We start from the raw sequence: 13,038 nt of genomic DNA on the forward strand, positions 1-13,038 counted from the left end.
TTTATTTGTATAGCTTTTTTTCACAATGCAGATTGTTTCAAAGCAGCTTTTCAGAAAGTCATGCTGTTATATCTAAAATGCCTTAATGCTTTTAACAGAACAGTTTTAGGGCTGGGTGATATGGCAATATACGGTATAACGATGGTATAAATGTTCCTCTGGTATAGATCTAGCTATATTGTATTTATAATTTTGTTGATAAGATATATTACTGCCACAGTGTCTCGGGCACAATGTATTTATTTGTTGGTTTTGCTCTCAAAAGCAGTTTTCAAAAAGTATTAATGAAAATACGATCTCTTGTCCTAAATATATATACTGTTACTGGTTGTCGAAAAAACTGATGTGAGTTTTCAAATGTAACTGGCAGTCGTTGAGAAAGCGACGATGTTGAGAAAATTAGGGTATGGCTTTAATTTAAATCCGTAACATCTCGCTATAGAAACAAGACAGAATTGCTATCCAAATTACTCATTTCATGGTAAAATGTTGTTCACTATGTTTATTTGTATGTGCACAGGAGAAGCAGCGTATGACAGATAAACTGGAAGACACAAGCTTGCGTTTGAAGGATGAGATGGATTTGTACAGGAAAATGATGGATAAGCTTTGGCAGAACAGACATGAGTTTCAGAAGGAGCGAGAGGCCATGCAAGAGGTAGGCCATGTCATTTTGCAAATTGCAACTGTACACGTACATAAAACATACATCTACAGACCTCTCACGCAATCCACATGTGCATGTAGCTGATTGAAGACCTGCGGCGTGAACTGGAGCACCTGCAACTCTTTAAACTGGAGACCGAGAAGCCCGGCCGTGGCCGTAGTGCTGCAGGACTGTCGGAGTACAATGCCAAGACTCGAGAGATTGAACTGGAGCACGAAGTAAAACGGCTTAAGCAGGTACAGTGGAAAGATATGGCCTTGCTTATTGTGCTGTCTGTGATATGTTATCTTACAGTATCATTGCAGATCAAACAGGTGGATAATTGTTTGTATGACACATAGTTATTATGTATATATGTATATTAAGCTATAAAAAGCACATGTAAGTATAACATATGGCTAATGCAATATAAAGTAATTTAAGTCATTATTCACTGAAAATTGTCAGATTTTAATGAAGTCAATGAGAATTGCTATAAATAATATATAATGTACTATATATCAGAGGTTCTCAACCTTTTTCCCGACAACTGTCCAGGACAATATTCGAACGCCCTCCAATTAAGATATTTCTGTTAACGACAAAGCTACTTGTTTTCAATTTATTTATTAATTTTTTTTTTTTTAAGAAAATAAGAGTGGCAAATATAATAAGATAATTACATAAAATAATAATAAATCATGAAAATAAAATAATTGAATTCCAGAATTTCAGTTGATTAAGGACTGAATGTATTACAGGGTTCACACTTTTTATGATCAGTGAATTTACATGAAGTTTCCAGTCATTTGTTATTAAGGGAAAAGTGTTTTTGTGTTTTTGGTCATCAAAAAAAAATTATATTCATTTTAGAAATTTCCATGACTTTTCCAGGTCTGAAAATCATACTTTAAAATTCCCTCATATACAGTAAGCAGGTTTCCCAAGGCTGTGGGATCCCTGGTTCTTAAATAAAAATGACAGTTGTTGAAAGAACGTATTAAAATAAGCTTTCTTTTTTTTTGAGACTTGTTTTAAATAATTGAAGCCATTTTGTGGCTCCCTTGGTAGTGTGCTGAGGCCCCCTAGTGTATAGTATATAGACATACTGTACGCATATGTACCTCCTGGCATTTAATATGAATTGCACACTAATGTATTTCAACTTCTAACAGGAGAACCATAAACTCAGAGACCAGAACGATGATCTCAACGGACAGATTCTCAGCCTCAGCCTATATGAGGCCAAAAACCTGTTCGCTTGTCACACCAAGGCCCAGTCACTGGCAGCAGAGATAGACAACGCCTCCAGAGATGAGGTGAGAAGCAGTCACTGAGTACACAGACCAACTGAATACAGAACCTCACAAACTAGCAATGACTGGTCCCATTAAGTGATAGTATTAGTCCCATCCCCTAAAAATGTAATGCAATCACACTATGTTATTAGAATTATTTTATACTCAATTAAACTATATGTTTTCAGATTTTCAACCAGTTTTGTATCATAACAATGTTTGTAGTATATGTAAACTGCATTTAATATAACTTTAAACTTTAATACATTTTCATTTATTTGCACATAATATGGAAGTGTCCAGAAAGATTAAATTCATTTCACAATTCACAAATAATTTTTTTATGTTAACGTAATCTTAAGTATTAAGTAATCAAGTTTAAAAATACTTGTACTCTTTTTAAAATTATGCTACAGTATACTACTTTTTCACAAGGGACCTACACCCAGATCTCCTGGTTTATTTGTCAGCTTCATCCGGACAGGGCTTTTGTAAATACTACAGATCATACTTCCACATTTTTGTATGCCCGCTCACAGACGGTTGTATCGAGCCCGGTGCGTAATGGGTGTTGAAGATTTCCTTCCTTTTTCTAGTCATGTAGCACCAGTTTTTTTTTTTTTTAAATGTTGCCTTTCTACTGCATAGAGAGCCTAGATTTATTTAAAGGCTTATTTCACCCAAAAATGAAAATTCTGTCATTAATTACTCAGCCTCATGTTGTTCCAAACCTGTAAGATCTTCGTTCATCTTCAGAACACAAATTAAGACATTTTTGATGAAATCCGAGGGTATCTGATCCACACATAGGCAGCAACAACTTTGCACCTTCTGCGTATGACAACAGTTCAAATTATTAAATAAAGTCTGTATTTTTGTTTTGTTTTTGCACTCAAAAAGTATTCTCATTTCTTCATAACATTAAGGTTGAACCACTGTAGTCACATGGACTATTTTAACAATGTATTTAATAGCTTTCTGGACCTCAAAAGGTGCAATGACGTTGCTGCTTATGTGTGGTTCAGATACCCTCGGATTTCATCAAAAATATCTTAATTTGTGTTCCGAAGATGAACAAAGGTCTTGCGGCTTTGGGACAACATGAGAGTAAGTACTTAATGACAGAAATTTCATTTTTGGGTGAACTAACCCTTTAAAGCCCATTTTGCCGACGGTGAATCACCCCTTTAAGTACTGAATGATTCTGTGATTCTTAATGTGTAGTGTTTATATGATTCATTGGTGCTTTGCATTTACACTAAGAACATTAGCATAGATGTTTTATCATGAATAACCTGCAAAATGTCTTTTAGCTTTACACGAACTGCCATAGTCGTTGTTTTGTCACCCATTTGGTCTGTCTATCTCTCTTTCCAGCTGGTTGAAGCATTGAAGGAACAAGAGGAGATTAACTTCCGTTTAAGGCAGTACATGGACAAGATCATCCTGGCTATCCTCGATCACAACCCTTCCATTTTAGAGATCAAGCATTAAGCTTCTGAGCTGAGAGCAGATAGAGGACTCAAACTTGGTAGAGAGCTCCCCCTTCAGGCCGGGGGTTTGAAATGTACCCCCTTAAACCAAGTCATAATGTATTTACAGAGCAAATTGCTGTAAAAATGATCGTGTCTCTCATGTGCCCTGTCTCACGCACACACGGGTTACAGTTTCCATTTCCATGCTATGAGTTTAGGCTGTAGAAATGACACAAACAAGTGATGAAACTGGAATATAGAGTAGAAGTGTACTTTTCACTCTCAGTTATATATACACACTACCTCTGAGTATGTACAACTCAGTGTTGTATTCTACACATGAACAAAACAAGTAGAATTATGATAAATATCACATGAGCTATACATGCACCCTATGGCATGTGGGGTTTATTATTACTATTATTATTATTTGAACATTTTAATCAGCCCTATAGACCTTCTCTATAAAGTACTGTTTGCCTGTATGAAGTTTTAACAATCCAGTGCTGAATCAATGGACAGAGCAATAGAAAGACATGACTGTATAAGAACTATAATCAGCAGATAAGGGAACTTGTTACAGTTTATGCTACTACTGATGGGCTGAAATAATCATACAGCTTGTAACGGGACTGTGCTGACCATCCTTTGACTGAGGGGTCACATGTAATAAAGAAGCACAAGTGAACGGTGTGAGTACAGGCGACACAGTTGTACAATATAGTAAATACATATAGAAAAATCTATAGAAAATGTGAAAAAGAAAGGTTTATTTTTCTTAGAAGTCTGTTTGAATGAAATGGTCCATTGAAGTTTCAAGGAAGAGGTGGATGTAGTACATAATGAGTGAGAAGTAAATGATTATGATATAATAAAATCCTATTGTTTTACCAAGAAAACAAACAAAAAAAAAAACCCAAAAATGTATGGCCATAATACACTCTAGTTAAAACATTAATATCATGGTAAATGTTTATTAGAGCAATTCATGGTCGAAATACAAACTATATGCAAATTCAAATATATAAAAATATACACTACCGTTCCAATTTTTATTTTTTTTTTACAAACAAACTTAAGCAAGGATGCATTAAATTGATAGTAAAAACATTTATAATGTTACAAAAGCGTTCTATTCCACATTCTATTCTATTTCAACATTGATAATAATGATAATAAATGCTTCTTGAGCATCAAATCATCATATTAGAGTGATTTCTGAAGGATCATGTGACACTGAAGACTGGAGTAATGACAAAATATATAATATTTCACAACATATACTGTTTTTATTGTATTTTGGATCAAAGAAATGGTGAGCATATAACACTCTTCTTTCAGAAAAATTAAAAAAAACAACGCAATGACCCCATTATTTTACCTTTTGGTCTTGGTCACATGATATTAAACATCTTGATATTGTACATGAGTGAAGCTGCACATTTAATAAAAGTGCTTGAACTGTACATCCCATGAATGTATCACCATGCCACTCACAGTATTCTGTATTCCCATTTTCTGGATTGAACTCGTCAAATACTATGTGAATCACAGTATTTTAAAGGAGCCAATACTGCTACATGCTCGATTGTCACAAACTAGTTTTGCTTTGTTGCACAAATTGTACTGAAACTGTTTTTTTTTTGCATGGTCTTAATCTCTTTCTGTTTGTGCCCTTTATTTGGAATGTAACAATTAATGTTTCGGTTGTTTCAATAACTATGAATCTGATCAGTTATAGAGGAGCTTTTATATCTTTCTGTTCTACTTGTTCTGTAGCATTTTTCACTCATTGTAAATGTTGTACAGAGACTAGTTAATATTTGTATTGATGTGCCACTCATTAACCTTAATGAATAAAGGAAAGGCTATCTTTTATAAAGTTTTATGAGAAAATGGCAAGTTAGACGTGTGACCAAGTATAATGTGTAAATCATTTGTAACTGTTGCAATGAAGTGACATCACACCTTACTTATCAGCGCTGATGTCGCAGACAAGACTCGTTCTTCATTATCAATCTAAAGAAAGGAAATTTGATTTCGTGCAATCTTCTGAGGAAACACCCATATAGTATCATTTCTGTTTAACTCTGGAATGAGCAAACCCTGACCCATTCAGCAGCAATGTTACTTTTGCACATTTTGAAGAGTTGTGCTGTGTCCGTGTCCACTGTTGCAGGTTAGACCTAACACAGTTTTGACATTTTTTTTCTGTGGTTCATGGTTTACACAACCTTTTTGTTGTTTACGCCTTTTTTGTTGTTATAGAAAAGATTGGCCTTTCTTTTGTCCAGTGTGTGGGTATGTAACTAGATTCCTAGTACTCATTTAAATTTACACAAGTAGGAAAGGACAAATGAAACAAGCTTTCAGAAAATTAAATAATAGTTCAAAAGCCTCAAGAGTTATGACAAATTTGAAATGTACAATAAATGACTTGTTTTGGCATGACGTGACAAGAGTATTGACCTTTTTTTTAATCTTCTCCATCAGTTTTTAATGCATGAAAAGATTGATTTTACTCTGGAAACATTACTTTGCCTGCTTAGCTAGAACATAATGTAACTTTGTCTTCATAGTGGACGACATAGGTGATCATAGCAGCCCACGGTTAGTGGCCTAGACATCGAGATGGATGAGACTCCCCCGAAAAAAACATCCATCGACAACAGCGATTGATGACACCATCCTCCAGAGGGCGCTTTTGAGTCCATGGTCCAGCCCTGGTGAAATCCTTTCGTTTCGAAAACACGTGAAAGAGAAGAAAATATTTTTAAAATGAATAATTCTGTGGATTAACCACAAGAAATCTTTCTGAGAACAGGATGGATTTGGGTCAATCCTCTTTAAAGTGATCAGCTCAAATCCTATTTAAAATGAATTTTACAACCCCTCATCATCTTCAAGTGTCATTTATTCTGCCTATCAGATCTTTTACAAAAATTTAGCCTACCATAGTCAACAATATTGTCACCACCCTAAATTTGATTTCTCAACACGTGTCGTGGGGTCTAGATGGGTAGAAAAAAAACAGACCTGACCACAATACCATGTTTATTTTGGGAGTGAATGCCACTGATATGATTTAAATGCAACATTCCTAAAATGAGTGAATATGTAGTTCAGTTCAGGTGGGAAAGTCACACACAATGTCATTAGAATGAAAAAGATGTCTGGCTGTTCTCATCTGCGGATTTCACCGCTTTCATTCATAATGTAGGTATTTACAATAAGAGATTACAAGAAATGTAACCAAAATATTATTTATTGGAGGGCTAAGATATGTGTTATGACTTCAAGTTATTTACAGTTTACAGTATGTCGCGTTTTAGTTTACAAGAGCCTTCTTCAACTTCCTCTAGGAACAATCCACCAAGGGGTGCTGTGGAGTTTTGTAAACATTTGAACCTACTAATAAAGTGAAACCAATGAACTGAGATGCTTTTTCTGTTTCTATGACTGCAACAGAGAAATATTCACAACAACACAACTAATCAACAAGCAAAGATTATTATCTTTGGTTTTATTTTTCTGTCTTTCTTTGACTTTTTTCTTGTTTTTGTTGCCAATGCTGTTTTCCAACAGCCTGATCATGCCACAGTGCTAGATAATAGTCACATGACAGTCTCACATGTATGTGTGTACAAGTCTGATGATAACTACACTTTCCATGGCATAAAGTGTTTGTATTCAAGCAACGTCCTCATTCTTCACATTGCTGAGGCTCTGATAAGCCAGTCACCTCCCGCACAATTCTCATTAGACACATACAGCAAGAATGTGCTCTTTAAGAATGACTTACATGTGTTTTATCACAGCTGTCCAAACAAAAAGTCTCCCAGACCCTCTCCTGAATTCACTAAATGCCTCTTTTTCTTGGGGTTTTGGGGTTTTATAAGGGATATATTTAGAAATATGAGATGATTGCCTCACTAGAAGAAGATATGTTGTCGTTGTGAATGGGAAAAACAATATCTATCTATGTATCTATCTATGTATCTATGTATCTATCTATGTATCTATCTATGTATCTATCTATGTATCTATGTATGTATGTATCTATCTATGTATCTATGTATGTATCTATGTATCTATCTATGTATCTATGTATGTATGTATGTATGTATGTATCTATCTATGTATGTATGTATCTATGTATCTATCTATGTATCTATCTATGTATGTATGTATCTATGTATCTATCTATGTATGTATGTATCTATCTATGTATGTATGTATGTATGTATGTATCTATGTATCTATCTATGTATCTATCTATGTATGTATGTATCTATCTATGTATCTATGTATGTATGTATGTATGTATCTATGTATCTATCTATGTATGTATGTATCTATGTATCTATCTATGTATCTATCTATGTATCTATCTATGTATGTATGTATGTATCTATGTATCTATGTATGTATGTATCTATCTATCTATCTATCTATCTATCTATCTATCTATCTATCTATCTATCTATCTATCTATCTATCTATCTATGTATGTATGTATGTATGTATGTATCTATCTATCTATCTATCTATCCGTACATCCATACATCCATACATACATACATAATAGAAGACTGAACCGAATATTCGAACAAGAAATGGAGCCAAACCAAGCAGAAGTTTGCAAAAATAGCTAACTTCCTATTATTCAACATTTGCCTGTGCGGTGACATCATCCAAAAAGGGACTTTTTATTAATGATTATGAAATAATTTTTCTGTACAAGAACATGCAAAAGCTCACAATAAGCCCAGGAACATGCTTTTAATGGTTAGTTCACACAACAATGAAAATTCTTAATTACATTAATTTCTCACCCTCATGTTGCTCCAAACCTGTAAGACTTTCGTTTATCTTGAAAACTCAAATGAAGATCTTTTTAATGAAATTTGAGAGCTTTCTGTACCTCCGTTGACAGCTACGCAACTACCACTTTCAAGCACCAGAAAGCTAGTAAAGTGTTCACGAGAGCACCATGACGCATGTGTGTTGTGTTGACTTGACAGCAGATGTTGTTGTGTGAACGCACATTGGAGGTTAATATTTTGTAAATGAAGTAGTAAATGTGGGATTTTTTTGCTTCATAAATTTATAAATTTGAGGTTAAACCACTGGAATCACATGGAATATGTTTAGGATGTCTTTGCTACTTTTCTGGGTCTTGAAAGTGGGCTGTCAAAGGAAGGACATAAAGCTCAGAAAGAATTTTAATTTTTGGGTGAATTAACTCTTTAAGTTATTAGCCATATATATATGTATATATATATATATATATATATATATATATATATATATATATATATATAGGCTATGCTTTAAATGACCTGTCGATGTTGCTGTAGCCCATAACTGTTTCACTCCCACACCAGACCTCAAGAGTCTCTACTCGCCTGTCATGGTGTGCTACATTACCTCTCTGCTAGGGGAATGTAGCACTTTATTTGGGCCAGGCGCGGCTGCTCCTCATGATTGAGCACTGCAAGGTGTGAATGACCTCCTTCTCTCAAGAGCAGGGAGGACGTAAGTGAGGAACCCAAAGTACAGGGGTCTGTCCCACTTTCACACTTTTCGCAGATCTCCTTTTAGGATCAGGCATCTTGGACCAGACAGAGATGCCAAATCACAGCTGAGAATTACTTTATAGTCTGCTGGGTTATTGGCCTGATCCAACACTAATAAAGCATGTTAGCATGAAACATTAATCAGATCCATTAAATCAGATAAGATCTGTTTAGGCTAGGAAACTCATTCCAAGATCAGATATAGTCTGATTTTTTTCTGTATTATCTTTTATCTCTTTTTACTGTCGATACAAGTTTCTGGCTTGCCAGATAAATAATTGATAGGTTTTAATTGTGATAGCTATAAAGGGATAGTTCACTCAGAAATGATCATTCTGTCATGTTAATCCAAACTCATTTTAATTTTAGTTATATATATATATATATATATATATATATATATATATATATATATATATATATATTAAAATGTCTATCTTGTTTTTATTACTTTTTTATTTTACTTTTAGTTATTTATTAATTATTTGATGAAAATGAATGAGAAATGTGGCCTTGCAACTATAGCTGCAATATAACATGTTTAAGTTTTTATGTATTGAATTTGATTTCAGTTAATGTTTATTTCAAGTTGCAAAAATGTTTTTATGGTTGAAGTTTCAGTTAACTATAACTCTGATCCAAGTCTCTATGGCTTTCTTTATACATCTTATTTTCTAAACACACACACACACACACACACACACACACACACACACACACACACAGGTTTGTTTTGCTATCTTAGTGAGGACTCACTTAAATTTGAGGACTCATGAAAAAGTTTTCATGTTTACGTCATAGTACCAGTGTAATACCCATGTCATTATACAAATTTGTATCCTCATAAATCACAAAAACATGTGCACACACACAAAAACAAGTTTGGAACCACATGGAGGTGAGTAAGTGTTGTGTCCCTTTAAGTGTTGTCCATGTGAGTGCTTTTCCCACAGGGCCCTGTTAAGGGGACTCACATCCCTCCTCGCCGCAAAATCGATTGGCTGCGTGTTAATTGCTGTTCTCTACATGATGTCTGCCCTTTGGCCATAAAAAGATCACAGTTCTCCCACATGTCCAGCATGGCATCCTCACACAGCAATTCTGAAGGAAACTGACTTCGGTGAGGTTTCCCTCTGTGTTTCTTGAGGGAAAAATCAATCTGAAGGCCTCCTGCATAGTTAAACTGGTAACAGAAGGACGGAGGAGTCAATGTAAGATAATTCCCTAATGTCAGGCCCTATTGAATGTAACGAAGGAAAAAAATAATCACCGGTCATGTTGCTTAAAAAAATCAGTATGAGTAGTTTTGGATCGGCCACATTCAGTTTCGTTCAGTCTGCTCGCTCTCTGGTTTTTAAAGGGACAGTTCACCCCCCCAAAAGTCATTATTTACTCACCCCCATGTTGTTCCAAACCTCATTCTGAAGAGGCACATCTTAAAACAATGATACAATAAAAGTCCATGGAGTGCATGTTGTTTGAGCCCCAGTGGTATAAGAAACACATGCAGAAGAAAGAAAATTATATGGGTTTGGAATGACATGAAGGTGAGTAAATGATGACGGAATTTTATTTTTTGGATGAACTATCCCTTTAAGTAGCTGGCTTTTCTTGGCCTGGAATGCAGTATGAATGACACAGCATCAAGGGACTTCATGTACGGTAGTCTCTTTAAAACCGAACATATGGAAGCTTTACGGCCATGTGGTGTTAATTACAATATTACTTGGCAGAAGTCATTGGGGTCTGCATTAAGAACAGCGTTTTGAATAGAAATGCGATACAGAAAAGATAAAGGCAATGTTAGTGCAACTTTGGGTCCCAAATGACACTGTAAAAAAAACTTTTGGAGAGCATGGAGTGTGTGACTCAGTGTGTGTGTGTGTGTGTGTGCGCGCTGTAAAGGGGAACTCCGATCTGTCCAGGCTTGCCTCCAGCACTCTCTCTTTCCCATATAATGACTCATAGAAACGTGCTGTTTAAAGTAGGGGAATTCTGCCCTGGTCTGGCTGCCCAACACATTGGGGGCTAATGTGAGACAATGGCTCATGGAAAGCTTATGCTAAGAAGCGCTAGCCAATGAGAGTCTAAAACAGTCCCGCTGCTGCGTTTTTGGCGTATCATACTGGAATGACATTTGGCAATAATCTGTTTGTCAGTCTAAACGCAGAGCAGAAACAGATTCCAGCTTGGCATTTCAGGTTCTCTGTATAACTGATGGAAAAACAGATTGCAGTGTTGAGAAATTTTCTGTGTTCTGGCTTCGCCAAACCCACCAATAGGGAGCAGACTTAAACTGTTGCTGGGCAACTGTGCCAGTCCTGCCTGGAGAGAGTGCCAAGCTTTGAGAGCTGTGTGTGTAGCCATGTGGATCGTGTTAGCCCTGGCATTCCTGTTCATCTAGCTCATCTATTGCCACCAAGCCTAAGACGATCACACAGTTCTGGACGTCTCCTGAGATGGCATTGATGGCTGGGTGATGACGTACCAGTGTGTCTTCTCTTCTAAGTGGCTCTTGAATATCTTCTGACACATATCATGACCCCAAATGAGTTGAAAGCTATCTATTCAATTTAAAGCATTTAATCAGATTAACATACATAGCAAATTCAGTCATGCATAGTGTACCTGGAGCAACCTTATGTGGGTACAGGTGGAAACCAAAGAGGTTTATGATACTTTGAGAGAGCTATCTGTTAGCATTTCCATTCATCACAATGGCAGTTGCTCAACTTGCACAGATAAGCCAGTTTTACACTCCACACTCCACTTTTTTTGAAAATAGGCTCATTTTCCAACTCCCCTAGAGTTAAACAGTTGAGTTTTACCATTTTTGAATCCATTCAGCCGATCTCCGGTTCTGGCGGTACCACTTTTAGCATAAGCTTAGCATAGTTCATTGAATCTGATTAGACCGTTAGCATCTTGCTCAAAAATGACCAGAGTTTCAATATTTTTCCTATTTAAAAATGGACTCCTCTGTAGTTACATTATATACTAAGACCGACGGAAAATGAAAAGTTTTGCTGCCGTACCATGGGTACAGCAGGCGCAATGATATTACGCAGCGCCTGAGAATAGTCCCCAGCTAGGTAATTTTCACGTTCCAAAAGCTCATCTTCAGTGTATTCCAGTTCAAACAGATGTGGTTCAGGATCTGCACCAAAGTAAATATCTTCTGAATCTTTTCACACAAATGTCTCCATGGTTGCAAGGCACGCTCCCTGTACAAGCAGGTGATCACGTTGGTTATGTTAATGGAATATTTTCAGGCGCTGCGTAATATCATTGCGCCTGCTGCACCCATGGTACGGCAGCAAAGATTCTCGATTATTACGCCAGAACGAGAGTATAGTTCCTAGCCATATCGGCCTAGAAAATCAGAACTTTTCATTTTCCATCAGTCTTAGTACATGATGTAACTACAGAAGAGTCAAGTTTTAAATAGGAAAAATAGCAAAACTCTTTGGTCATTTTTGAGCGATATGCAAACGTTCTAATCAGATTCAATGAACTATGCTAAGCTATGCTAAAAGTGGTAGCCGGAGATCGGCTGAATGGATTCGATAATAGTAAAACTCAACTGTTTAACTCTAGGGGAGTTGGAAAATGAGCCTATTTTCAAAAAAGTGGCGTAACAATCCCACCAAAAATCTACTATAACAGAATACTTGAATGGCTGTGGAGAAAGTTACTTTTTATCTATGCCAGCTGAGATTTACTTGGTTGTGCTAACCCGCCTTGGTGGGAAATACTATTTGAAAGTAACTTTACGAACCACACTCAAAAAAGCTCTCAGTAACTTGAACTGGCTTGGTAACATGGCTCACAGTGGCCTATGTTTATAACCACAGAAAACAGTCATCACATGTGAATTTCAGGCATCAGTTTGATATGAGAAAAGCAAATGTTTGGTGTTGAAAAAGTGCTGTGGCTTATAGTCTTGAAAAGAAGAAGAATGTCAATGTAAATAGATTGTTGACTCTGGATTTGAGCTGCTTCCTGAAAATCCCGGACTATCTCAGAATGTTAGAACCAGT

The 13,038-nt window shown here is 36.1% G+C and overlaps 1 protein-coding gene across 3 annotated transcripts in view; it reads left to right on the forward strand.

Moving 5' to 3' along the window:
- rab11fip4a (RAB11 family interacting protein 4 (class II) a) overlaps nt 1-3,988 on the forward strand; it is a 63,089-nt gene extending 59,101 nt beyond the window's left edge. For all 3 annotated transcript variants that reach the window (XM_067375382.1, XM_067375369.1, XM_067375375.1), the window contains 4 exons: nt 521-658; nt 748-903; nt 1,822-1,965; nt 3,322-3,988. In XM_067375382.1, the coding sequence (XP_067231483.1) occupies nt 521-658; nt 748-903; nt 1,822-1,965; nt 3,322-3,438 (555 nt within the window). In that variant the 3' untranslated portion in view covers nt 3,439-3,988. The remainder of the gene's footprint in view (nt 1-520; nt 659-747; nt 904-1,821; nt 1,966-3,321) is intronic.
- The last annotated feature ends 9,050 nt before the right edge of the window (nt 3,989-13,038 follow it).

Source organism: Chanodichthys erythropterus, chromosome 3, assembly GCF_024489055.1.
Source record: "Chanodichthys erythropterus isolate Z2021 chromosome 3, ASM2448905v1, whole genome shotgun sequence".
NCBI lineage: Eukaryota > Metazoa > Chordata > Actinopteri > Cypriniformes > Xenocyprididae > Chanodichthys > Chanodichthys erythropterus.